Below are 26739 nucleotides of genomic sequence, written 5' to 3' on the forward strand. Positions count from 1 at the left end.
CTTCTTTAATCTTTAAAACAAATTCACAACAGAATAATTTTTTCCTTTCCTAAGTGAATTTCTTGTCTTTGTGAGCTAATATGAAATAAAGTTGAGGCAAAATGACAAGTAGAAGCTTATTTGATGTTTCTTCTGCATGCAGAAAAAATAAAAGGTAAACCTTAAAAATCCTAGCTGTTCTATTAAAAATCTAGTCATTAAAAACCTAAACACCTGATGCTTTTTTTGCACAGACAGCATAATTCTAGTACTTTTTGTATGATTATTATAACCCTTTGAAATTTTATAAGTCCCACCATCCATCATCACAGTACTCTTAAAAAGTGACTGTTGACAACTCAAAGACTATCAGAAATCAATATATTTTCAGGGGTTCAAGAAATAATGTGGAATAACTTGGCACCTTTCCATTTTCTCAGGTTCAAATACCTGTTATGTACAGTATATTTTGTCCCAAATATGTCAATTTTTTTTATTCTGAGGCATCACCGCTTTTATTTAATACATTTTTTTTTTTTATTTTAGAGAGAGAGGAAGGGAGAGGGATAAATAGAAATATCCATGAGGAAAGAAAATAGAAACATCCATGAGAGAGAACATCGATTGGCTGCCTCCTGCACACCCCCTACTAGGGATGGCACCCGCAACTAGGGCCTGTACCCTGACGGGAAATAGAACCCATGACCTCTTGGTTCCTGGGTCAACACTCAACCACTGAGTCACACGCCGGTCTGTGGCATCACCACTTTTAAATAATTGTTCTATATAATTAAGATGTCTGAATAATTCAAATAAATATTTAAGTGTATTCTTCAAAGTGTTGTGAGATCTGTGAAAAATGGTGGCATGTGTTACTCTGAATATGATTTTGTGTTGATTTTGTTGTACTGATTTAAAAAAATGGAATCCTTGACATTTTTTCTTATCTCATATTTACTTATCATTTTTGCAGAATAAATGTACTTCATGCTTCATACTCTGGATGTGCTGGCTCAGCTGCTCTGAGTCTTTCAGGGAGCACGGCCTTCAGGGAACACAACTGGCCTATGCAGCCCAAGCTTATCCCAGACACTCCCAGACAATTGCTCCTAAGAGGCACATTCACCTAGAAAAGTGCACCAAAAAGGAAAAAAATAGAACAGCATTTTTTTCAGTATCATAACCTAAATTTTCATTGCCCACAATTATAATACAATTTTACAGTGATATTTTATACTTTCAAAGTGCTTTCTTTAGTTATACAACATGAAGGTAGGATATTATTACCCCTATCTTACAGATTATAAAATACAGGACTAGTAAATGAAAGAGGTGGGACTGGAATCGAGGGCTCTGACCAGCTCAGCTCTTTTTGCTGTGTTACAATGTCTCTCCAAACTTGCACAGAGCAAGAAAAAAGTCCTGACACTTCATCCTTCAGTCCACCAAACATGAGTGCATGACAAGCAGATGCTTTAAAATTTGTACATACTGATAAGAGTGAATAAGCTTTTGATATTTTATACACTTTAAATGATGTGATACCCCATATCCTTGTGAATTCATTGGCAATTTAAGTTTCACCACAGCAATTTAAAATATATCTTTTATAATTTTGATAATCAGACTGAATATTAACCAAAAATCTTTAAAATTAGTCATGAAAACTAGCATGTGACCTTATACGCAGAACTGTAAGTACATAGGCCAGAGAAGAACACAACAAAATTGGTTTCCTCTGCCCTATAAACTTGTAAAGAATTAACTTTTTCTTTCCTGTAGCCAAGATATACATTTATTGGAAAATAACCATTAATACCTTTTTGCTAAGTTATATACTAAGCCATTGTTTTCCACATTTTCATTCTGTAACATTTAAGTTTATAAATTTACCTATTCTACCTTGAGATAAAGTTACATACCCACTAATAAAAATTGAGGAAAAGTTAGAGGAATAAGGTAAAGTATTTTAACAGTGTATTCATGAGGGACTCTGGAAAATACAAGGCCAAACAAGTCATGTTTCACCTTAAGGTAATTCTCCTTTGAAACAATTACTTTGTTTTAAATATGTTTCTATTGATCTTAGAGAGGAAGAGAGAGAGAAACATCAATGAGAAAGAACCATCAATTAGCTGCCTCCCGCATGCCCCCAATTATTTTTAAACCAACAAGGAGCGATGACATTCTGATTCTGAATGTAGGTGGAATTATTAGCTTCAATTAGTTAAGAAGATTTGATTTGGAAAAGACTGCATATAAATCTAAATTTCAGGCCAAGCCAGTATTTTACACTTACGGAAATTTTAGTCTGGCATAATAGAATAGACTGGCATAATAGGGACAGAATTAAGTGTCTAGAAATAAGCACATACATCAATGGTAAACTGATTTTCGACAAGGATGCTAAGACCATTCAACAGGGATAGAATCCTCTTTCTTTCCAACAAATGGTGCTAGGACAACTGGATATTCATATGCAAAAGAATAAAGTTGGACCCTTACCTCACAACATATACAAAAATTAAATGAAAGTAGACCAAAGACCTAAGTGTAAGAGCTAAAACTATGAAACATTAAAAAGAAAAAACATGGGAGAGGCCACGCGCCCCCGGGTCCGGGTGAGGCCATGTGTCCCTGGATCCGGGTGAGGCCTCGCGCACCTAGGTCCTGGTGAGGCCACGTGCCCCTGGGTCTGGGAGAGGCCACGCGCCCCCGGGTCCAGGTGAGGCCATGTGTCCCTGGATCCGGGTGAGGCTGGGTCCCGGGTCCGGGTGAGGCCGCGCGCACCTAGCTCTGGGTGAGGCCACGCGCCCCTGGGTCTGGGAGAGGCCACACGCCCCCGGGTCCGGGTGAGGCCATGTGTCCCTGGATCCGGGTGAGGCCTCGCGCACCTAGGCCCGGGTGAGGCCACGCGCCCCTGGGTCTGGGAGAGGCCACGCGCCCCTGGGTCTGGGTGAGGCCACGTTCACCTGAGTCCGGGTGAAGCCGTGCCCCTGGGTCCGGCCAAGACCAAACCAGAGGGAGTCAGACCTCCGTTACCACCATTTGTCCACCATCCAGAGCTGAGGGGTCAGTGCTGACATGTACACATAAGGAACTGGTGGACATTGAAATTGGGTCTCTAAAGAACTGTTGGTCCAGAAAGAAACTCACTACAGACTGATTCATCTGCCTGTCAGCATAACTATTATTGCTCGTCTCACATTCAGTTCTTATAAGTATATCTCTAGTGACACATGATCTTGCTCATCTAGGGGAAATGATGAACAACATAGACTGAGGAACAAGAACAGAACCAGAAACAAGGAGGCATCGACTGGACTATCGGGCCTCAGAGGGAGGATAGGGGAGGTTGGGGGGAGGGGGCAGAGATCAACCAAAGGACATGTGTGCATGCATATGAGCCTATCCAACGGTTAAGTTCAACAGGGGGTTGGGGCATCTGTGGGGAGGGGTGTGGGATGGGAATGGGGGAATGAGGACAAATATGTGACACCTTAATCAATAAAGAAATTAAAAAATAATAATAATAAAAAATAAAATAAAACAAAAAAAGAAAAAACACATAGGGATAAATAAATCTTCTTGAACTTGGATTGGGCAATTAATTCTTATAGATATGACAACAAAACCAGGAGCAACAAATGAAAAAAATACACTAGATTTGATCAAAATTAAAAACCAGTGCTTCACAGAGCACAATCAAGAAAGTGAAGACAGCAATTTCTATTGATCTTAGAGAGGAAGAGAGAGAGAAACATCAATGAGAAAGAACCATCAATTAGCTGCCGTAGTCAGTTTGGCTCAGTGGATAGAGTGTTGGCCTGCGGACTGAAAGGTCCCAGGTTCAATTCCGGCCAAGGGCACATGCCTGGGTTGTGGTCTCGATCCCCAGTAGGGGGCGTGCAGGAGGCAGCCGGTCAATGATTCTCTCCCATCATTGATGTTTCTAGCTCTCTCTCCCTCTTCCTTCCTCTCTGAAATCAATAAAGAAATATTTTTTTTTTAAAAAGTGAAGACAACCCACAGAATGGAGAAAATATTTACCAATCATATATCTAATAAGGGACTTGTATCTAGAATATATAAAGAACTCTTACATTCTATAATAAAAAGACAAATTACTCAATTAAAAAATGGGCAAAGAATCCAAATAGACATACAAATGGCCAATAAGCACATGAAAGGATGCTAAACAGAATTAGTCACCAGGGAAATGCAAATAAAAACTACAATGAAATACCTCTTTACACCCACGAGGATGGCCAGAATAAAAAAGACACATAATAATAGGTGTTAGCAAGAGTGTGGGCATATCAGAACCCTCACACTGCTGGTGAGCTTGAAAAATGGTGCTGCTGCTTTGGAAAACTATTTGGCAGTTAACCAAAATGTTGAATATAGTTTCCATATGACCCAGCAAATCCTCTCCTAGGTATATATACCCAAGGAAAATGAAAACATGTGCCCACACAAAACCTTGTATACTGAATACTTATAAGCAGCATTATTCGTAATAGCCAAAAGGTGGGAACAACCAAAATGTCTATTTGACTGACAAATGGATAAACACATATGGTATATCACTGAAATGAAATATTTGGCCACAAAAAGCAATAAAGTGATAATACATGCTACAACATGGATGAATCTTAAAGATATTATGCTAAGTGAAAGAAGCCAGACACCAAATACGATCTATTATATGATTCAATTCATATAACATTCCAGAATAGGGAAATCTATATTGAAGATAAATTAGTAGCTGCTTAAGAGGTTGGGGTAGTGGGGATGGGGGTAGGTAATGTGGAGACAGGGGAATAATAGCTAAAGGGTACAGGATTATTTTCTGAGTTGATGGAATATTCTAAAAAACTAGTGATGGTTGCCTATCTGTTTATAGTACAAACCACTGAACTGTGTACTTTAGGTTAGTTAATTGTATGGTATGCAAATTACCTCAATAAAGCTGTTAAAAAATTAAAATGAAAAATCTGTTTGCTTATGTTCAAATTGAATAGATTTTTGTAACCTCTGACAATTAACTACTTTTGTATTTACCATTATTCCCATACTCTCACCATACAATTTTGGCAAAGAAAAAATTTTGTAAAAGTTAAATAACTGGCTAGTTACAACTAATTTGTAAATAAATGGATTTCAGAAGTAATTCTCAGAATATAGACTATTACTCAAACATTTTCTAGATGCTTATTAGTGGCTACTATCCACATACCTCAGTCATTTACTGAATCTTTACCCAAACAAATGGTAAGATTCTACATGTCTTTATATAATTGACATACCACAAGGAACCTCACTCAGGCAGCTCACCGCCTCAGGGCCTCAGCTTCCCTATGTCATCCTCCCTGAACAATTATTCTGGCCTCATCTGTCAGTGACTTGATACCATATATATATGTATTAGATTATGTGATAGGTACCATAAAAGACAGATAGATGCCTTCCATATTCATACCTCTTGGGCAGAACCACTAATATGAAAAATGGAAATCTGGATTGGAATGGTGGCTCAAGGAGTGAACAGCACCTTTTATTAAAAAAAAAATTGAGATAGCATTATAGCAACAAAATTTTTACATACTATAGGTTGAATGGCCATACCTAATAATCCCATCCCCACATAGAAGAAAAACTCATATTTGTGTACACAGAAATACAAAAAAAAAAAAAAAAGGTAAACTCAAATTCAGAACTTGGTTCTAGAACTAATTTGCTACTAGAGATATGTATGTTTGGACAGAGAACTTAACTTCTCTATAAAGTGGACTAGAAGACCTAGGATTCCTATCAAGTCCAAAACCCTGTTATTCCAGGCCATGAAATATTAAATCATGTGTAAAAATAGCATAAATATAAAGGCATTTAAAACTCTAGTTTTGATTAGACTAGTACCTTCAAAAACACTAGCAAACATCTGTTTTGGAATATTAGTACAAGTCTAAATTCAGTAGAATCAGAAAAAGAAATCTCTCATTTCATAGAAATGTATGTGAACTGCCTACCAGCTAATAACCTCCTCCCCTTTCCTTCTAATATCCATGACTATTTCAACACTGGTGTCAAGTAGTTAATTCACAAGCCAATTTTACAACTCAAATGTAATCACAATGATTATGCCAACCAAATCTCAGAAGAAAATATTAAACATTTAAAACCCACCTTTAATGCATTAATGATTATAACAACTTGTGTTTTAAATGTACACTATGCTATATAAACAGTCTGTTAAGGTCCTTCTCAATTGGATGGCTTTGCCCTGGCCAGCTGGCTTGGTTGGTTGGAGCATCATCCTGTACACCAAAAGGTTGCAGGTTCAATTGCCAGTCAGGGCACATTCCTAGGTTAAGGGTTTAATTGACCAATATTTCTTTTTCACATCGATGTTTTTCTCTCTCCCCACCTTCCACTCTCTCTAAAATCAATAAAAACGGATATATCCTTGAAGATTTTTTTAAAAAATTGGATGGCTTCTACTTTATGTCTATTTTAAAATTTTATAGTATAGCCCTAGCTGGTTTGGCTCAGTGGATAGAGTGTTGGCCTGCAGACTGAAGGGTCCCAGGTTCAATTCTGATCAAGGGCACATGCCTGGGTTGTGGGCTCGATCCTCAGTAGGGAGCGTGCAGGAGGCAGTCGATCAATGATTCTCATCATTGATGTTTCTCTCTCTCCCTTCCTCTCTGAAATCAATAAAAATATGTTAAAAAAGAAAAAAGATTTTATATAGGCTTTAGCCAATCTGTTTCTTAATTACCAATAGCTGGAAAGCAATGCTAATTTCATTGGTATAAAAGTGCATATTAAAAAGATCACTTAATTCCTGTACTTATCTAATTAAATAGATAAGTAGATAACATTCCAGAATAGAATACACAAGCTAAATACACAAGGTAAATTTAATTTTTATAAAGAAAAATTATCGTAATAGTAGTGGAATTTTAGTGATAAATGCACTAAAATATATAATCTTTTGAAATAAACCATTTTCAGAGAAAAACGTTAATTCATGCCTGACTATTAAAGTGCATAAAAAGGAAATTTATTTTAGAATTTATATCACAGGAGCTCTTATAAATACAAGAAGCCCAGTCTCAAAGATAATATAGCCTTAATCTTAATATAGTCTGCCTCTTAGTACATGCCTCATAAATAGTTTGTTCCCAAAGTTGAAAAGTCCTAGCCCTAACAAGCAATTTTCTCTATGGATAGCTTTATGAGTAATTTTGGCAACAGAATAAAAGTCTTAATTCTTATTTTGCTAATTTTCTAAAGTCATGTCAGTCTCACAAGAAACATCTAATTATTGTTTTCAATGAAAATTGACACAAAAAGGATATTCTCATACTTTTAAAACAAGTTAAATCATAAATATTTATCCTATGCAAATAAAATGAAACAAAAAGTAAATTTTAAGATATCTTTAGTTAATTTTTTAAAAAACATTAAATTGTATTCACAATGGTAAATTAATGAAAAGAATAACTTGCAGAACCAACTGGTATACTGTTCCTAAGGACAAAGGTAAAATCTGTGCACAGAGATGCTGAAGGACAGTCAAATCTTTCATATTTGCAGCTTCTTACAAAAAAGGTCAGATTGCTATAGTTTTTTTAATGCTCACTTTTAAAACTTGCTCAATTTTAAAACCAACATCATGAAGTCATTCTTATATGCTTGTTTTTAAGTGGCCTCACACAATGATTCTCTGATTTAGATTATTCACATATACACTGATGTTTTTATCATAATGAAATTAAAAAATAAAGAAAAAATGTGTTTTCAGAAGATGGAATCCATGAAAAGGCTAATGATGAATCCTTTGACCACAGAAAATCAGCAACAGAATGCCAATATTAACTACAGAAAACAATTTGTCAGGATCACAACAGAAGGGTATAATGAATTTTTTCTAAAATACCTAATCCATTTTTATAATGAATGAAACTAATACTTACAAATTATTCATGTACTTTCATATGAGGTTTGTTTTATTAATATTTGTGCTTTTCCGGTACTAGTTTTTTCCTACTCTTGCATCAAGTCTTCCCATAAATCTCTGGAAAGTCACAAATATCCCTATGGTCATGGGTAAACCATAAAAGTGATAATTCATCAAAATGTCTTTTAACCTATGTAATAAATAAATCTGTTGTGAGGTTAATTTCTCCTAATTTATATCAAATAATACCATCAATCTAAGAAAAATAATTATCTTACTGATTTTACTATGGTTCAAACTCTCAGACATATATCTTTCTGATTACTTATTAATGTAAAGAAAACTGAACTTTATATTCATATTTAAACTACTGAATTCCTAAAAATAAAACACTATTTATTAAAATAGAATATGCACTTAATTTATACTAAATTCAACTCAAATTTATACAAGTTTTTCATCCTTAATTTTTAAATACACACATATTTTTTAAACACTATAAGTATATACAAAACTGAAATATGACACCCAAGCCAGATTGTGATTTTTAAAATAACTTCTAAACAGGCAGTAATATACAATGTGTAAAAATCCAATAAAATACAGGTATATTCTTATACAAATGTTAGTCCTATAATACCGAGCGATATTTACAAGCAAACATGATCCAAACAGCACATGCAGATTCAGGGTAAGTAAACACTCGGACACGAACTGCCAGTCGCACCTGGTCTCCACGACAACAGATTATTTCTTCACAGAAAGGAGACCTACAGAAGGAAGAAAATTTATTGACTTAGGAAGTAAACATAGGCTTTACTTTCTTATTTTTAAGTAAGTCAGCATTTTAAATAATATTTTAAAATCCTGTCTTTACTACCAAGGGCTCTGTAATTTTAATCAAATTATAGACTATTTCCTCATAATCTATACATTTAAAAAATTAGTCAAGATCAGAGATCCTCAATGGAGATTGCACAAAAATCACTGGGAAAATTATCCCAAACTTATCAAAAGCTACATTTCAAACTAAATGAATCACAATCTGTGGCAAGGAAGGTAAGTCTTATTTATAAAAGTTCCCCATGTGAATCTGAAGTCATTTCTAAATAACTACCAGACTAACTGATTTCTTAAAGCCCTACCCCAAAACATTTATGAATTCATAAATTCCACCTTACCGAAGACATGTGGCAAATGCACGCCTTGCATTTCTATACACAAAATGTATTGGGAACCCTTTAAATGTGTGACCATCAGGTACAGCCCTCCTTATGGCATCTTGAAATTCTTCATTGCCTGCAGATATACTTGTTGTTCGCTCAAATTCATAAGAAGCCAAAGCTGGTGATAGGAGATAAGAAAGCTGGTCTTCCCAAACAGTAGTGAGGCCAAGATCCTATAGCAATCAAAAGAGAAAAAGTAAAACACAATATTTTAACAACCAATTATAACAAAACTGTTGATTATTCTAATATATGCCAAGATTTGGCAGCTGTTAGGGACCTGACCAGTGCACAAATGTCATGCACTGAGCCTCCAGTTCCTATATGCCAATTTTTAAAACTTCCTATTCTTATAAAAATACATAAATGAAAAATAAACTATAGGTATCAGATTTTAAAGAAAATTCTTAAAGAAAACAAAAAACAAAACATTCAATATAATGTTAATGCAGGCTCCAAATTCTATACTTCTTTACTATCCACTAGAAAAGATCATATGGAATAGTCCTACTATGGAAGACAGTAACAATAAATTGTGAGATCACATTTTATTTAACTTCACATTTTAGTAAGATTGAATCTGCTTAATTTGATTGCTCCTACCATAAATTCAACTATAGGAGGAGAGAAAAATCAACAAATTGCATATATAAGTAAACTCAAATATTTACTGAGCATTTACTCTTTATTTCTAGAAGGAAGTAATAAATTCTAGAAATACTGGTGAATTTAGAAATTTCTGAGTGTCAGAGCTTTATCTCATGACTTTCAAAACTATAAGCTTTTAAAGGCAGGGACAGTATTTGCCTGGTTCAGGGCTATAATAGTGACTGGCACAATCATATACACACCCCAAAAATTGTTTATCCATAAACAAATGAAAAAAGCAAGCATGAATCTACAAATTTCAGTGTTAATTACCTTCCTGTGTTCTGACACTAGTAACCTTAGCTGCATTTCTATTTCATTACTTGTTACTGAAGCATCAATCGTGGATGCACAAAGAGGTGGAAAGGGAGGAAGGGATGTTGTAGCTCCTGGAGCACACACAGATTTGATTGCTTCTTCACTCATGGGTTTCCATTTAGATTCATCATTCAAATCAAATACACAGATTTCTACTGAGTCAGAGGGCTGACAATTTCCCAGAAACATCTGATGATTGAAAACACAACCAATTGTTCGATATGGGTACAATGGTTTGGGCTGTTCAGCAACTGGAGGTTCATCAGGATTACTAGATTTATGGATGTACCTAAAAAAGGCAAATCATAATTTTATATAGTAAGAACTTAAAAATTAGGAAGTCAGCATCTTATTGAGGACACTTAAAACCCTATTTCCCAGGACTAGAGTTTTAATACTCATTTTTCCTTCTTATCTTTCTATAATTTGATTACTCTATATAAATTATATAGCATATCTTATGCTATAGAAACCAACTTTACCCCTTTAAAATGAAAATATATTTCTATGCATATTGTTAAAATAAAAAACATCTATCTTAGATAACACAATTAAAATAATTTGGTTATATATTATGAGGTATGATTAATAAAAATGATTATCAACTAGAAAAGAAAAAGAACCCCAAAAAATGAGAAGAGGGCTCAAGGCTGTGGCTTTATCCCAATATACCACATCCCAATATGCATCATCTATAATAATAATCTATAATAATAAAAACATAATATGCAAATCGCTGGGGGAAGGGAGGGTGTACCCAGCCAGCAGCCAGCAGCTGTTAGGGACCTGACCAGTGCACAAATGTCATGCACTGAGCCTCCAGTTCCTATATGCCAAGGTTACAGGTTTAATGTCCCATCAGAGCACATATGAGAATCAACCAAGCAATGCCTACGTGGAACAACAAATCGATGTTTCTCTCTCCCTCCCCCTTCCTCTCACTCTAAAAACAATAAATGAAAAAATTGGGGGAAAAAAGCCTGAAAAAGTGTCTAATGAATTTATTAACACAGACTTGGTTACCACATCAAATTTTCAAAAGAAATCATGATTTCAACTTGAGTTTATTTTCAGGCTTAGAGCCTTAAAAGCATATGCCAATTATATAAAATTAAAAGTAAATATAATGTATATTTTTACCAATATTATGTGGGTAAAAAATATTTTAGCTGTACAAACTTTCTTAAGAGTTTAATTACATAGTTATTTTAATTGAAGTAGTTATTATCAACAAGTACCTTTGATATCATCAATCCAAACAAAGAACCTATAATATAAAACATTTGCATCTTCATTTTCATATCTTTGTAAACTTAGGCTAACCTGTGTCCTGTTAAACTCTCCCAAAAAGTGATGGTTCCATCGGTTCCACAAGTCATAACCCAAGCATGAGGTACTCCTTTTGCCTTAGTCCCAACACAGACAAATGCTTCTAACCCATATCCAAGAAGAAGGCTGCACAGAAGGTTAGCATGATCTTCACAGTCACCCTATAAAAATAAAATTAATTTAAAAATTAAGTATCTGTTCCTTCATATTGCCTCCTCATTAAATATAGAAATACAAAATGACAATAAAACCTATTATTAATTGTTTCCTTTTTAATCATTAAATAGTGTTAATCTGAAATAGTAAGAGTGGAAAAATAAAATACAAAATTTAGAAGAGCCTAAATTATTTGACAAAGTCAGAGCTCAGAAATCTAATAGTTATAATATGTATACGTTAAGAGGGAACATTCAGATTCAAAAGTTTAGAAATACAGAAAGAAAAACAGTAAGATTTTAAAAATGAATTGCTAATGAACATGGACAAGCTGACAAATCATAAAGCAGAAAATGCAAATAAATGGGAAAACACACAAACTGAAAACAATGAGTTATAGTATCTATACATTATTATTTTAAGGAAATACATAGGCAAATGTTGTATACCTATAGTATACAACAAAATGACAACAGCAGCTATAATTAAGGTGATTATATATTTTCCCCCCTGTATGTTTACTTTGAAATCTAATTAAAATACAACTTTTAGTACATGACTGATACAATGTTCAATGCACTTATTTGCTCAGGCTCCAATTATTTTTTAATTGATTTTTAGAAAGAGAAAGGAAGGGGAGGGGGAGCAAGAAACACTGATTTGTTCTTCCATTTATTTATATGCATTCATTGGTTCATTCTTTTTTGTTGTTGTCAATGCTTGTCCAAGGATATTTTTCCATTGACTTTTAGAGAGAGTGGAAGGGAGGGGGAGAAACAGAAAGAGAGAATTACCAATGTGAGAGACACACATCAATTGGTTGCCTCCAGCATGCGCTCTGAGGACCAGGGCTGGGGATTGAGCCTGGAACCAAGGTACATGCCCTTGACCGGAATTGAACCCAGGACCCTTCAGTCTGTGGGCGAACACCAGACCAGCTAGGGCCATTGGCTGACTCTTGCATGTGCCTTGATCAGGAATAGAACCTGCTACCTTGGAATATCTGGATGACACATTAACCAACTGAGTTTACCCAGTCAGGGCTTCCCTTTTATTTTCTAAACTAGTAGCCCTGCACATGAATCCGTGCACCAGTAGCTCTCTGCGGGGCCTGGCCACTCCGCGCCCGCTGCCCAGAGGCCCATCTGTGGCTGGGCGCGGAACGCTTGCCTCGTCGCTGGGGCGACAATGCAAGCATTCCCCACCCCCCTCCGGCCGCTCCATGCCTGCTGCCCAGAGGCCCTCCATGGCCAGGGTGGAACGCTTGCCTCGTCGCTGTGGCGACAAAGCAAGCATTCCGTCAGGCCGCTCACACTGCCCGCTCTCAGTGGCTGCCACCCCTGGGACTGGGGGACTCCAGCAGGGCTGGGCGCCACCATCTTGTGGCTATGGGCACCTCCATCTTTGTGACGAAGTGATGGTTAATTTGCATATTACCTTTTTATTAGATAGGACTCTCTTTAATAATGTTACATTACATTCACAATTTTAGAAAATTATAAAAACTACAAAAAATAAAAAATATGATAGCTTTTGTGAAATACATTATTAAAATATTAAACAGTAAGACTACAATTACATGAAGATATGTATTTAAACGTAGGAATACAGGTAATATGCAAAAGTAAAAGTAACTATTGAGTTCAGTATTAGAATGGATGATATATCTTCATCCCCAAAATTTTGCAATAGTGGTTCTCCACTGTTGCTTTTTACCTAATTGCAATAAAACAAACAGCATTTTATAATCATTAAATTGACTTAGAAAAACATAATATACAACCTGACAGACCCAGTAATTTCTATAATGAGGTTTTATACTAATTTTTTTTCAAAATCCCCAACAATACAACCAACGATGTTCAATGCAAAATATCATTCTCCATGATATCAAAAAATGGAAGCAAACCTAACGCAGCCAAGAGCAACAGTGCCTACATTGGGGAAATAGTTAAGCAGATTTTATATATCAACTCAAGAAAATTTCATACAGCCATTAAAAGACAGAGATCATAAAGACTAGCAACACAGAATTCACAGCACAATGCTAAATTATAAAGGATACAAAATTTTACTTGCATCTTAATTATGGAAAAATGATACATAACAGGAGAAGCTATGGAAAAAAATGATACATAACAAGAGAAAAACATAAAAAGACATAATATGTTGGTAATAGGATTATGGATGAAATTTCACTTTCACTGTTGTAAACCTGTTTGTGCCAGAAAAATATTTTATGTAATTTTCAAATTTCTAATTAAAGATGTGCTTTCTCTTTAAACAAACTTAAACAACAACAACATAGTGAATCAAATGGGTGATTATTTGCTTTACAAAAAATATTATTTACATAATAATTTTAAATATGTACCATTCCTACTAAGTTTGAAGAAAATTTTTTTAATCCATACACACAATTTTTGGGAACTATAGATTGAGAATAAATCAAAACAATTTTGCTAAGTAATGTTTAACTGTTTTCAGTTGTCTAAGCAAAATCATTCTGACAAATCAATTTCTAATATAAAGTTTCTTCCATTGCATAAGCTTGCCTTATGAATACCTATAATATTTACACAACTTCAAGACTAAACAAAATTGTTTCAAAACAACAATACAGTTTTTTTTTTCTGTTCTGTTTCAACAGAACTGGAATGCTTAAGACAGACTGACTTGTATTTTGTTTTTTTTATGAAAATTGTTTATTAAAACTTCTTATAGCCATTTTCAGGGACCTTAAAGACTTCAGTGTCTTTAAGGCTTGTAACATGGCTTTAATATTGCCAGCTTTCTCTAAATTTCTGCAGAACACATTCAAGTACTGACTTGTTTTTTATAATATCAACATTTTTGGAACACATAAAATTAGGAAATATCCCATAATCTATAAAATTAGTTTAGTGAAATCAATTCATTTAAGTTTAAGATCAATAAATTTAGATAAATTCTTAAATATATATTTATATTTGATCTAATCAAAACACCAATAAATCTAGTAATTTTTCCATATTCATTTTGTACTGCCATTTTCTCTTCTTTTAAAAAACACATAATCTAAACAAATTTTAATACATTTACAGTACTAGAAGACCATAGTGTGGTCCTGCTGCTCTCTCTAATTCAGTTTCATTTACCTCTGTATCTTGGTTTCTGACATAACAGTACTTATAGATCCTTACCTCACAGAAATCACATTACATTAAATAATAAGCTACATGAGAAAATAAAGATGCTGTTTTTTCTTTATGCATTAACATTTAAGTGTTAAGAAAAATGGTGAAAAGATTATGTCTTGTTCAAGTTGATAATATGTACATTTTTCTAAGTTAATTATTTTACAAATGTACCATAAATTCACAATTATGACGTACTGCTTTTAATTCTATGTGTGTAGGATACCTTGTTTCTACAGAGAAAGGCCAGCAGAGTGCACCACTGTTCCTGTTTACCTCCTCCTCCAATAACAGGGGCTCTTTCATAACCAAGGACATTAACAAATCTTGCTGCTTGCCTTGGGGTATCCAGAAGCCGCCCAGCTCGAAGTGGTTTAACATAGGAACAGACTGGTCTATTTATCCCATTTTCATCCTGGAGAAAGAGAGGGAAAACATTATCTGTAATGACTGATTAATCATTTTCAATTTTAACACCTGTTCTCAGAGTACATTAATGTAGAGTAAAATAATTCTGGATATCACTAACTGCTTACCTTGTACCCAGCACTAGACTGCTGAGTGCTATGCATACAATTTCCCTTTTAATCCTCATAACATCTCTATTACTTTCATTTCATAGATGAAAAAACTAAAGCTACCATTATGCAACAGGGCCAGGATCCAAACATTGAGCTAACTCAAACTATCATATGATCCAGCAATCCCACTCCTGGATATATATCCAAAGTAATTGAAATCAGTATCTCAAAGATTCCACACCATGTTCACTGCAGCATTATTCACAATAGCCAAGATATGGAAACAACCAGAACGTCCTTCAACAAATGAATGGATAAAGAAAATATGGTATACATTATACAACGGAATTAACATTCAGCCATAAAAAAAAGGAAGAGATCCTGCCATTTGCAATATGGATGAACCTGAGGGCATTTAAAAAAATTTTTGCACAGGAAATGTAAAAGCTATCATTAAGTGAATTATTATTATACTATAGCAAAACCAGCTAGTGCGAAAGAAAAAGAACAATGGATTATTAAATATGATAACCCTGGATATTCTAAAGATGTTTGTTTGTATAAAGGTAATTAATTTAGTTCCTGTGTGGGCGGGTTTGTTCTACTCTTACAACTCCACTAATAGGCAAGAAAGAAATGAAAACGTAAAAGAAATAAAAAAAAGATGCATTTGCCCTAAACAAGTTATCAATAGTAGCACCTTGGAATACAAGATACACCATTACTTGTTTCATTATAGCAATGTCTGTAATATTACCTAAATATATCCCCATAAACTATTTAAATATCTAGAAAATTTCAGTATTTCAACCTCTAAGCCTGTACTGTTCAATAGAATGCCACTAACCATATGTGGCTATTTAAATGTTAATAACATTTTTTTTTTTTTTTTCATTGAAGGAAATATTTTACTCAAATTCCTAAAACAAATTTGAGATGTTATATTTAAAGAAAAAGGGTTTAGAGAAAAAGGCCCAGTTAAAAAATGAAAACAAGGTTTTCATTTGATAGAAGCTGAAATAGGTGTATACATTCTAATCAAAGATCTGTCCCATGTGGCACTTTTCAAGTTTTTAAAAGTCTACCAGGCCAAACCCTTAGCCGCCTTCACTGCTTTTGCTTTGCTTTTCCCCTTTTCTTTTTCTCGCTTTGCCTTCAGCCTTTTTCTTTGCCTCTGGTTCATCCATATGGGGTACTGTCCATGCTGGTCTAGAAGACTCTTTTTGTTTCTCTTAATGTCAGTCTCCATTTTCATGTCATCTTTGTCATCTTTCACTACACACTGGGTTTTCTCTTCAGAATGTTTGGGGACCACCACAGTTGCGATCTCATGAACATCTTTCATTAAAACATCAGTATCTACTTTAAGAATACTTTTAAGTCTGCTAAGCTCCTTTGGGGCATTCTTTTTTCTCTTTTCAGCACGCATCTTCCTTTTCCACTTACTCCGTAAGCTTTTAGCCATATTTTATAGCCCACACACTCAAGATGACCGGAAGCTCAGCACTTCCGCCTTCTGGGCCGCAGCTCCACACCGCCCCATAAATGTTAATAAAATTTTAAATTCAGTTCTTCAATTGTTTTAGCCATATTTTGTGTGCTCAATAGCCATATATGGCTAAGGGTTACCACACTGGACAGCACATCTCTATCAATGCAGAAAGCTCTACTGGATGGTGTTCTTGTATACTATCTCCTCTTGTGCATGGAAGCACTGGAAATTCATTTTAAGACCATGTGTAATAATATCTATATTTCAAACTATAGTTTTTGTAATTAGATTGATGCCTTAAATAACTGCTGTTGTGTCTTAATTTCATATCTAGCCAAATATAGGAAGAAGAAACAAGAAACGCTATTGGAAAAGGAACCTAAGAAAGTAAATTATATTTAACTCTATATGAAAAGAAATGGCACAAACTAAAGAGCAATAGTTGAAACTGCAATATAATAGTTTGCCATGACTAAGTTGGTGTTGGAACTTAGAAAAAAATCCTCACTTCATGCCGTTTGCAAAAAGTAGCAATGCCTGGCTACTTGACAATCTCATATGGTTACCATGAGGCTAAATGACCTTACATGGTTCAAATCTTCTTATAATGAACTAGAGGTCCGGTGCACAAAATTCGTGCACGGGGAGGGGGTCCCCTCAGCCCAGCCTGGACCCTCTCCAATCCGGGACCCCTCAGGGGATATCCAACTGCCAGTTTCGGCAGTTGGACATCCCTCTCACAATCCGGGACCACTGGCTCCTAACTGCTCACCTGCCTGCCTGCCTGATCGCCCCCAAATGCCCCCCCTGTCAGCCTGATCACCCCTAACCACTTCTGCCTGCCAGACTGATCACCCCCAACTACCACCACTGCCAGCCTGGTTACCCCCAACTGCCCCTCCCCCACCAGCCTGGTTGCCCCTCACTGCCCCCCTCTGCTCTGGTCACCCCTCACTGCCGCCCTGCTGATCAGTTGTTTGGTCGTCCCTCGCTAACCCCCCTGCCAGCCTGGTCGCCCCACGCAGCCTGCTGTTTGATTGTTACTGTGAGGGCATAGTGACCAATTTGCATATTACCCTTTTATTAGTATAGATTCTGAGTCAGGAACCTTAGTATTTCCTAAAAGACAATCTCAGTTCTTTGATTCCCTTAACTGCATATTCCATTCTTTTCCTTCCTCCTCTTTCATTTGCCATTTCTCTGATCTACTTCCTCCCCTTCCCCCACCAACCACCCCAAACTGGTCAGATTCCCTGTGGCAATCTCAGACTAAATAAACAGCAGGAACATTATATGTATGCATTGTTGCTGTTGTTAATCCTCACTAGAGGATATTTCTTCCATTGATTTTTTTTTTAGAGTGTGGAAGGGGAGGTGGGGGGGGAGACAGAAACATTGATGTGAGAGAGGCACATCGATTGGTTGCCTCCTGCACATGCCCCAATTGGGGCCGGTGGCCAGGGATCTAGAATAGAGCCAGCAATGAAGGTAAGTGCCCTTGACCAGAATTGAACCTGCGACCCTTCAGTTTGTGGCCAATGCTCTAACCACTGAGCAATCAGCTAGGGCAGGAACCAGTTATATTTTGACTGGTTTCTCTTTGCCCTTGATCTGACATCACTGCTACCTTGCCTGCCTAGTCATTCAATATATAGAAAATGTTACTGTAAAGTCAGAAGCCATTTCCTTCATTTCCACCACTAGTCAACTAGGGTCTCCCATTCCCAAGCTCCTCTTCTAGAAATTGAAACACTTTTAGCCTGTCCTAAAAATCTAGGGAATGTAGGTTAAAGCTAGACAAATGCAAAGGATCTGAGAAATATAATCCAATACTACATTATATTCACATAAAAATACATCTATATAAAGGCTAAATATATATAAAGTATTTAAGTAGTTCTTAAGTTACAAAGATATGGATCTGATCATATGTTGTATGTTTGTTAAAGATAGAAAATGGGCTTAGCATACAAGAAAAATAGAAGCAGATATATATAGTTGAAATGCTGCAGCTAAATATTACTGGTCATTGGCTTAGGGATCTTGGTTATATAGGATTACTACACATAATATATGTTTGTCTTTAAAAAAAAAACACACCCTAACCAGAAAAAATATATATGTGGAGCCCCAGTTCTGCACACAAAAGCTGAATTTACATATGAATTGCAAAATGTCCTAGTAATTATTTAGTACTAAGTACCAATCAAGGATACACTCTGACAAAAGGGTTTTCATCTACTTTAAATGATATATATTCAAAAAGGGTTTAAAAAAACAAAAAAAATGAAAAGCAAAATAAAATAAAGATTGTATTATATCATTCAGTGAAAGAGTATTACAAAAGTAGCATTGTCTTACAAATAAATTTTCATTTTTCTGGAATAAATACATTTTACAAATTCAAGTTAAATAAAATGTATTTTAAAAATACAGTAAATATCAAATACAGCTGTGGAATTTTTCTAATATAATTTACAAACCTGAGCAAAAATCTTAACCAGCCGTGAGTTGTGTGAGGGTCGAATTTGCAAATATTCTCTCCACCATTGCTTAGCATATACAAGAAATAATCGCTCTTTCTCTGCAGTTTTCTGACGTTCCAAAGCAAGCTTGAAATTTAAAAAAAAAAGTTTCAATTTCTATTCATTCTCCTTAATTACTATATGTAACAAATCTATGCACTTCTCTCCATCTCTAGCACTACCCTAACTAATCTAAGCCACCGTCATCTCATTTTTAAGACCCTCAAAATGACTTGCCTATTTCTATACCTCCCCCCATACAAATCAGTCTCCAGACAACATCAGAATAATCTTTTTCTCGCAAGACATTTTTAAATATTAAATTATATTGTCATTCTCTTGCTTAAAACTAATTGTAATTTTCTAAAAAGAAAGTGCTTTCTGGGATCAATAGGGAAACATACTATTATGAAAACAATTACACAAAGAAGAGAAATTCAGAATTTTTTACCTGCGTGTTCACTACTTCTTGAGATAATGTTTGACTGAGTGATGGGTACATCTCAAGTTTTATATTTAAAATTCCCACAGAAACTTTTGATTCTGTGCCTATAAGTATAAATAGATATTTAGAACTTCAGAGGTTTTAATGCTATGCATATTTAGTCAACCAAAATAATTTAAGAATTTTGTGCTTTACCACTTACATAAATATTCAACGTTACCTTTAATATTCATATTAAAAATGAACCAAATCAAATTAGTTTTTATTTGGTACCAAGGCCTTCATCTCATTTTAAGGAGATTACCTATTTTCTTAGCTTTCTAATCAGAAGCTAAAGGATTCAGAAGTCTTAATTTTTATATTAATTAAATGTCTGATACCAACCAGACTTACATTTAAAACCAAAGTAAAAGTAGCTGTTAACACCTCATTCTCAGAAAATATTTATACTTTTTGTCACATATAGTAATTCCCACTTATCCCTTCCCATTTTTCACATCACATGTGAATACAAATTTTTAATCCATGCCTGTATTTAAAGAATTAGAAAACAAATAATGGGTATCAGTTGAAAATAAACATCATACCTAAAACTTTTTTCTCTACTTTTTATTTAAGTAAAAACACATTCAGGGTCTGACTTATCAAAATCTAAATTACTAAAGCTATACTGTCCAATGGCCAGATTTATCTCTGTGACGAAGTTTCAATACCAAAGTACTTATGTTATGCATAAAAGATAGGTAGCTTTTGTTTTTCACTGTATTGGTAAATATGTATTATATATCAAGTAGTATGTGAGAATCCGAGGAGACAATGGTGAATAAGATAGGCACCATCTCTGTCCTCAAATATTATTTATTGATACTGACATTGAGCAGGTTAGCACCTCTGAGTGTCACTTTTCCACATGTAAAGAGATAGAAGAAAAGCCACTCCATATTCCACAGGAACAGCTGCTGCAGGAAGCCACTGGTACTAATGGGGATGCACTATATCCCGGGATGTGCAGGAATGGAGGTATTTTGTGTATGCATGCATGTGTATGCATATGTGTAGAATCTTAATTTTCTTTACAGCCTTATATATAATCAAATGAATTGGCGTGAAAAACTCTCAAAATTTGTTTATTCATTTCCCAAGGGAAAAAATTTCTTTAAGACAAGGCCAGAATGACTGTGAAGTTCTACAACTCACACTAGTCTTCAAGACATTTCCCAAGACTACAACACTAAAGTCCAACTGTAATTCTAAAGAAATTCTTTTTACATGTTTGCCTCTTGATTTATAAAGGCATTTTCAAAATATAAAATGTAGTTATAAACAAACTAGGGCTATAAAAAGGTAACATGATATTAATCATCATACCTACACCCATAAGTTCCACAGTAAGATTGGTCGCTCCATTTTCTGAGCCCAAAACTGATCGCCATTCAAGAAAATAGGATGCTACTAAAGTGGTCTCACCAAATATATCTGTTTTGATTAGCACCATATGAATTGGATCACTTATTGATAACATCGTTGTTGAATCAGCCATTCTAGTTCCATCACCTAGCAACATAAACCAAAAAAAATTACACCATATTACATATTCAGATAGGCCAACATAAAATACTTTTACTGAAAAGTATTAATAAACTTATATAAAACCAAGTAGAATAATTTGGTAATGACTCAGAAAGCATGCAACAGACTGGGAATAAAAGTACAGTCCTAAAAAAAAAAAAAAAAGTACAGTCCTATTTCTCACAACTTTTAAGAGGACTGGTAGATTGTAATGAGTTATTTTGTCACTTAATGAATATCAGTATTTTCTAATCTCTAAGACAGCGGTCGCCAACTGGTGGTCCATGGACCACTGGTAGTCTATGAGGTCCGAAAGGTTGGCAACCGCTGGTTTAAGGAAATCTTTGGAGCAGTGGTCCATGAGGTCTGCCAACTGGTGGATTGCTCTAGGGATAAGTCTATACATTAAAAGTACTTCCTGCCGAACCCGGTTTGGCTCAGTGGATAGAGCGTCAGCCTGCAGACTGAAGGGTCCCAGGTTCGATTCCGGTCAAGGGCATGTACCTTGGTTGTAGGCACATCCCCAGTGGGGGGTGTGCAGGAGGCAGCTGCTCGATGTTTCTCTCTCATTGATGTTTCTAGCTCTCTATCCCTCTCCCTTCCTCTCTGTAAAAAGTCAATAAAATATATTTTTTTAAAAAGTACTTCCTACAACACTATATGTTACTAAGATAATTCAAATATGTCAACATTAATTCCAAAACTACTTTTATCCCTAATCTCCAGAAATAATCAATGTGTTATCTACCCAAAACTGAAAGATCCAATACCTTGGAGCCAGCAATTTAAGCCATTTTTTTCACCGGGGGAAAAAAATAATACATTTTAGTACTGCATTAGCCATCCTAGTAATCTAAAATTCTGAAGGTATAATTCTACAACTTTGCTAAGTTTACAAATATATTATAAAAATTTTATATGTACACATAATACCTTAATAAAAAAAATTGAAGAAAAAAATATACATATTATAAAAATTTCTATACTGACAATTAAAATGTACAAAATAACTTTATAGGAAGAAACAGTGTAAAACAATTACAGGAATCAAGTATTATAATTTTAAAGTTCTAAAAATGAGTTACAGATTCACATCTAAACTTTGATTTTTTAAAATTGGATAATATCATAAACGTAGTCACTTTTCTTTTTTCTATATATTTTATTGATTTTTTACAGTGAGGAAGGGAGAAGGATAGAGAGTTAGAAACATCGATCAGCTGCCTCCTGCACGCCCCCCCACTGGGGATGTACCCGCAACCAAGGTACATGCCCCTGACCGGAATCGAACCTGGGATCTTTCAGTCCGCAGACCGACGCTCTATCCACTGAGCCAAACCGTTTTCAGCAAACGTAGTCACTTTTCATAAATGAGAAGGATCATATCTCATTCCCCACTATATCTCTAGGGACTTGCCTAGCATAGTACCATGCACCTAATATGTATTTAAATGTTTATTACTAAACAACCAACCATTAAAACAGTCAGAACATAATCTTCAGGGAAAATTAATTGCAGAAAATAAAGCAAGAAAGTAGTCAGAAGTAGTTTATATAGAAAAGAGCAATGGAGGGAAAAAAAATTTTTTTTTTAAAGTCTAGGGAAGGAAGGTCATCCATTATAAATCTCTCCTTACAGCAAGTTATTGTTGTTCTGCAATAAAACCTCACAAAGATTTACTCAATTAAAGACAATTTATTATTGATCCTTACCTAAGTTTTCTCTGTGTACTTCAAGTAAAAAGCCATCATGAAAATCCGGTTCACAGGCACATGGAACAGGTTTAGAACGAAAACGTTGGTTTCGAAAATGCAAACATAATGTAAAGGTTGAACAAACTTGTCCTGGTAAAGGCTCAGGTTCTTGCAGATGTTCCAAGAAAGCTTTTCCACCCAAAACCTGAAGGTAAAGATACCTCCGTGTTGGATCAATATTAGCTGCAAAGTGTAGCAATATATATGAGGAAACTGCCAAATAACTTAAGAAATGTGATCAAGACAACAGGAAATAATAACTTGACAGAAATAAAACCAAAGACAGCATGAGGTGTGGGTGGGGGGGCAAAAACATAACACATTTACTGTATACCAGGACCATTTGCACCCAGGGAAGAAAAGATACATAGTATGACACCTTTTTCTGAGTTTACATTCTGGCTACTTTCTCCCAGCTAGAAAGGAGTCAGAGCCAAGGTTTAGGATACCTTTGCTGTTAGTTGCTTATCCAACATTCCTTCACCTCCACAAACCAACTCAGACAATTATCTCAACTCAGCAAAGTGCACTTGTGAAATATTACATTATCATTAAAAAAGCAAGGCTATACAATTTTTATAAAATGTATCATTAAAACATGTGAAATAGGTATTTTTGCTTCCACTGTGCTATACATTAAATCTTCTGACATACTTCATGGAAAATAGAATCTAAGTTTTTTTTGATGATTACTCATAAAAATATAAGTATTTCATTGGGGGGGGGGGGACTGAGAAGTTTTCTAACAAATACCAAATACTGTAGCACATCTATCCTCAGTACTATCCATAACTAAATGTTAAAAAAAAAAAATACACATACTTTTTTTTAACAATGTTGATTGTCTATCAGTAAAACAAACTGGTTGTTTTGGAGAGGGAGGGAGTTCTTGATCAACATTATCCTAGAAAGGCAGAAAGAAAATCAGAACAAATTAGAAAACAAAATTATAGTTAAGAAAAATGTCAATAATGGAACTTAAGAACTCAACAAAAGTAAACAGGATAAAGCCCCTCAAAAGACCCCTTAATTAAAATAATGAAAAGCCTTCAAAAGAGGTAATGCAACTGGTTACTCCTAAAGTCTACTATTAAGAAATTAAACTGTCTTCAAGTAATGTCCACAGAATGCTAAAAACAAATCCCTAATATCTTAAACAAGGTTAAACTTTCTCCAAACCTCATATAACATTTGGCTTATGATTCTGCCATGAACTGATTTAAATAAGGAAGTACATTCACACAGCAAAAGCTGTTACTAGGTCAACTTTTATAACAAATGGGTTTACAAATCTCAAAAAGCAAAAAAGGATGCTGTATTAAAATACTTATTCCCTGGTGTATTATGAAGTCCATCCAATTTTTACATTATGTTACCCAGTATTGAGGTCACAGTTTCTCATTATTGCCTCATTTTCAAAAGAAGGCCTACTTACTAATTTGTGCACTGAAAGGCTATCATCCCACTACTGACCTATTTATATGAAAAGATTTGAAAGTTCTTATGTAGCCAATTATTTTCTTAAATTGATAATGTCTTAATCACAGAGAATATTGTCCCAAAACAGTGCTTATTTAAAAAATAAGCCTAATCTTAAAAAGTATACCTAGAACAATATTAGTGAAAAAGAAACAGGTTATGATGAACTAACGTGACTAAAATACATACTTAAAGTTACAGACCTAAACAATAAATAAGGAGAAAATTCTGACATTGTAGAGAGAAATATGGTATATAACTCCAATTTCATTGATACATAATCCTACTTGTTACATTAGCTTATACTTTAAAAAAAAATATTTTTATTGATTTTAGAGAGAGAGGAAGGGAGAGGGAGAGAGAAAGAGACATTGATTGGTTGCCTCCCATACACATCCCATCCAGAGATTGAACCCGAAATCTGGGTACGTGCCCTGACCAGGAATTGAACTGGCAACCTTTTGATAAATGAGGCGATGCTCAACCATCTGAGACACACCGGCCAGGGCACATTGGCTTATACTTGAAACAAGGGTATTACTAGACAAAAAAGATCTTATTTTAAAGTGGCTTTACTAAAAGGAGAGGCCCCCCCAAACATATATTTATACCCTCAAATGTTTCCCCCTAAAAGATTACTCACAGTAACAAAATTAAGTTCTTTCATCACATCGTCAATGATTCCCCGTCGTCTAAGAGCTTTGATCAAGTCTTCTGTTGATAACTGTTGCTGATCAGGAGCCAGTTCTTCCCGTATAGTCTCAGCAAGGATTTCTCTTATTCTGCCATGCACGTCCATCTATACACAGAAAACTCGCATTACAACTTACAACATTACAAAGCAGTTGAAGATTGCTACTTAATTTCTTCTAAATACTGACAAAAAATTAATGGCAACTGACACTTAGTTAATCTATTTCTAAAACACTGACAAAGAAAACTATAATGGCAGACTAGATAGACGCAATTCAGGAAGGCTTCGCCAGCTCATCGTAAACGTAACAATGGTTACCAGAATTCAATGAGAACAAAGTAGCTTTGCAAAAGGAAAAAATAATAAGATAAAATTTTTGGTGCAAATTCTAGAAAATAACCCCTCCTGGTTATATACTACCTTTGTTCCTATTTCCCTACAGATAACACTCAACCCAAACAAACTTCCGAAAGTAGGGTGTAAGGAAAAGAACACAGACCTGGAGGCGGCAAAGCATGAATGTCAGCTTTCCACTTCCTAGCTGTGGCCCCCAGTTAGCTCACTAACCCTCCCTGAACCCGGGAGGAGAGAGGAGGCTTACAGCACAAAGCCGGGCACACGCGTGCACAGCGAGCGGGGGCTTTGTTACTTCAGCGGACGGCGCTCCACTGAGCACCTCCGACACACACGGCTCTTCCTCCAGCCCTGACACTGTCATTCCAAACCCTCCCACGACTTACGAACTGATGATGTGGTTCAACACCAACGACCCCTCAAGTTTCATCCCGCAAGTACTTCCATTTCCTGGCGTCTGAATGTAAACCTTCTCCAAAAACAACCTACACCCGACGCGACCTCCAATAAAGCTCCCTTTTCACAACCGTCCCCTAATCCTGTCGCCCCCGACTCTTCCTAGCACTTCCTTTGTATGGCGGCCAGAAAGCTGCTCCGCTTCACACCGAGGCTGTGCCCATCCCGCGCTCGGCGTCTCCCAGCCCCGGCTCGAGTCCGTCCCCCCCGCCCCCGCCGCAAGCAGGTGCCGCAGTCGCCGGGCCGGGGGACCCAGACCCGGGGCCACACGGCGGGCAGGGGAGGCCCGTGGCCCTCACCTTGCTCAGCTGCTGGTGGATGAGCTGCTTCAGCTCAGAGGCTTTCTCCGGAGGCAGCGACATGCTGGGGCCGGCGCCTCGCCGCCGACTCTCTCCGCGGCAGGGGCTCCCACCACGCGGCGCGCCCGGGCCCGCCTCGGAGCCTCAGTCCGGGCTGAGCACGGAGCCGGCGCGACCGCTCGCCTCGCGCAGCTCCCGGGGGACGCCACGCCGCGTCAGGCGAGGGGCTGGGCAGGAGGCGAGGCCGCCGCTGCGGTGGCGCCCAACTGTTGTTTTGAAACGGCCGCGGACGGCCAGGCGTCAGGGCTGTCCCCCGCGCTGCCGGATCACCTCCACCTGCCGTTTCCCCGCC

The 26739-nt window shown here is 36.2% G+C and overlaps 2 protein-coding genes and 1 pseudogene across 5 annotated transcripts; all 3 read right to left on the bottom strand.

Moving 5' to 3' along the window:
- Positions 1-914: 914 nt before the first annotated feature.
- Positions 915-26678, bottom strand: CEP76 (centrosomal protein 76). 4 transcript variants are annotated; one of them, XM_054724548.1, is made up of 13 exons: positions 26388-26674; positions 25228-25383; positions 23928-24009; positions 23064-23288; positions 21150-21335; positions 19788-19885; positions 19295-19423; positions 15025-15213; positions 11461-11627; positions 10093-10426; positions 9127-9344; positions 8600-8715; positions 915-1105 (listed from the first exon to the last, which is right to left on the bottom strand). In XM_054724548.1, the coding sequence occupies exons 1-13, from the start codon at positions 26448-26450 to the stop codon at positions 1089-1091; spliced, it is 1980 nt and encodes a 659-aa protein (XP_054580523.1). In that variant the 5' UTR covers positions 26451-26674; the 3' UTR covers positions 915-1088. The 4 variants fall into 4 exon arrangements, with proteins under 4 accessions (XP_054580523.1, XP_054580524.1, XP_054580522.1 ...); XM_054724549.1 differs by lacking the exon at positions 915-1105 and adding an exon at positions 3574-3959 and having other exon boundaries at positions 26388-26677; XM_054724547.1 differs by lacking the exon at positions 915-1105 and having other exon boundaries at positions 8321-8715; positions 26388-26678.
- On the bottom strand, positions 14339-14453 carry LOC114230078 (small nucleolar RNA SNORA33; annotated as a pseudogene).
- LOC103302596 (protein LLP homolog) lies at positions 16371-16784 on the bottom strand. Its single transcript, XM_008159638.3, has one exon. It carries the CDS (start codon positions 16782-16784, stop codon positions 16401-16403), a length of 384 nt encoding a protein of 127 aa, XP_008157860.1. The 3' UTR covers positions 16371-16400.
- Positions 26679-26739: the final 61 nt, after the last annotated feature.

Source organism: Eptesicus fuscus, chromosome 12 (assembly GCF_027574615.1).
Source record: "Eptesicus fuscus isolate TK198812 chromosome 12, DD_ASM_mEF_20220401, whole genome shotgun sequence".
Classification (NCBI taxonomy): Eukaryota; Metazoa; Chordata; class Mammalia; order Chiroptera; family Vespertilionidae; genus Eptesicus; species Eptesicus fuscus.

What these genes read in the sequence shown, in the direction of transcription:
- LOC103302596 (XM_008159638.3), bottom strand. Translation starts at nt 16,784, where the DNA reads ATGGCTAAAAGCTTACGGAGTAAGTGGAAAAGGAAGATGCGTGCTGAA.
- CEP76 (XM_054724547.1), bottom strand. Translation starts at nt 26,450, where the DNA reads ATGTCGCTGCCTCCGGAGAAAGCCTCTGAGCTGAAGCAGCTCATCCAC. An exon ending in AAGAAGTAGTGAACACGCAG is followed by an intron (nt 19,424 to 19,787) that starts GTAAAAAATTCT and finishes TTAAATTTCAAG; the next exon opens with CTTGCTTTGGAACGTCAGAA. An exon ending in GAGAGTTTAACAGGACACAG is followed by an intron (nt 10,427 to 11,460) that starts GTTAGCCTAAGT and finishes TGCCTTTTTTAG; the next exon opens with GTACATCCATAAATCTAGTA.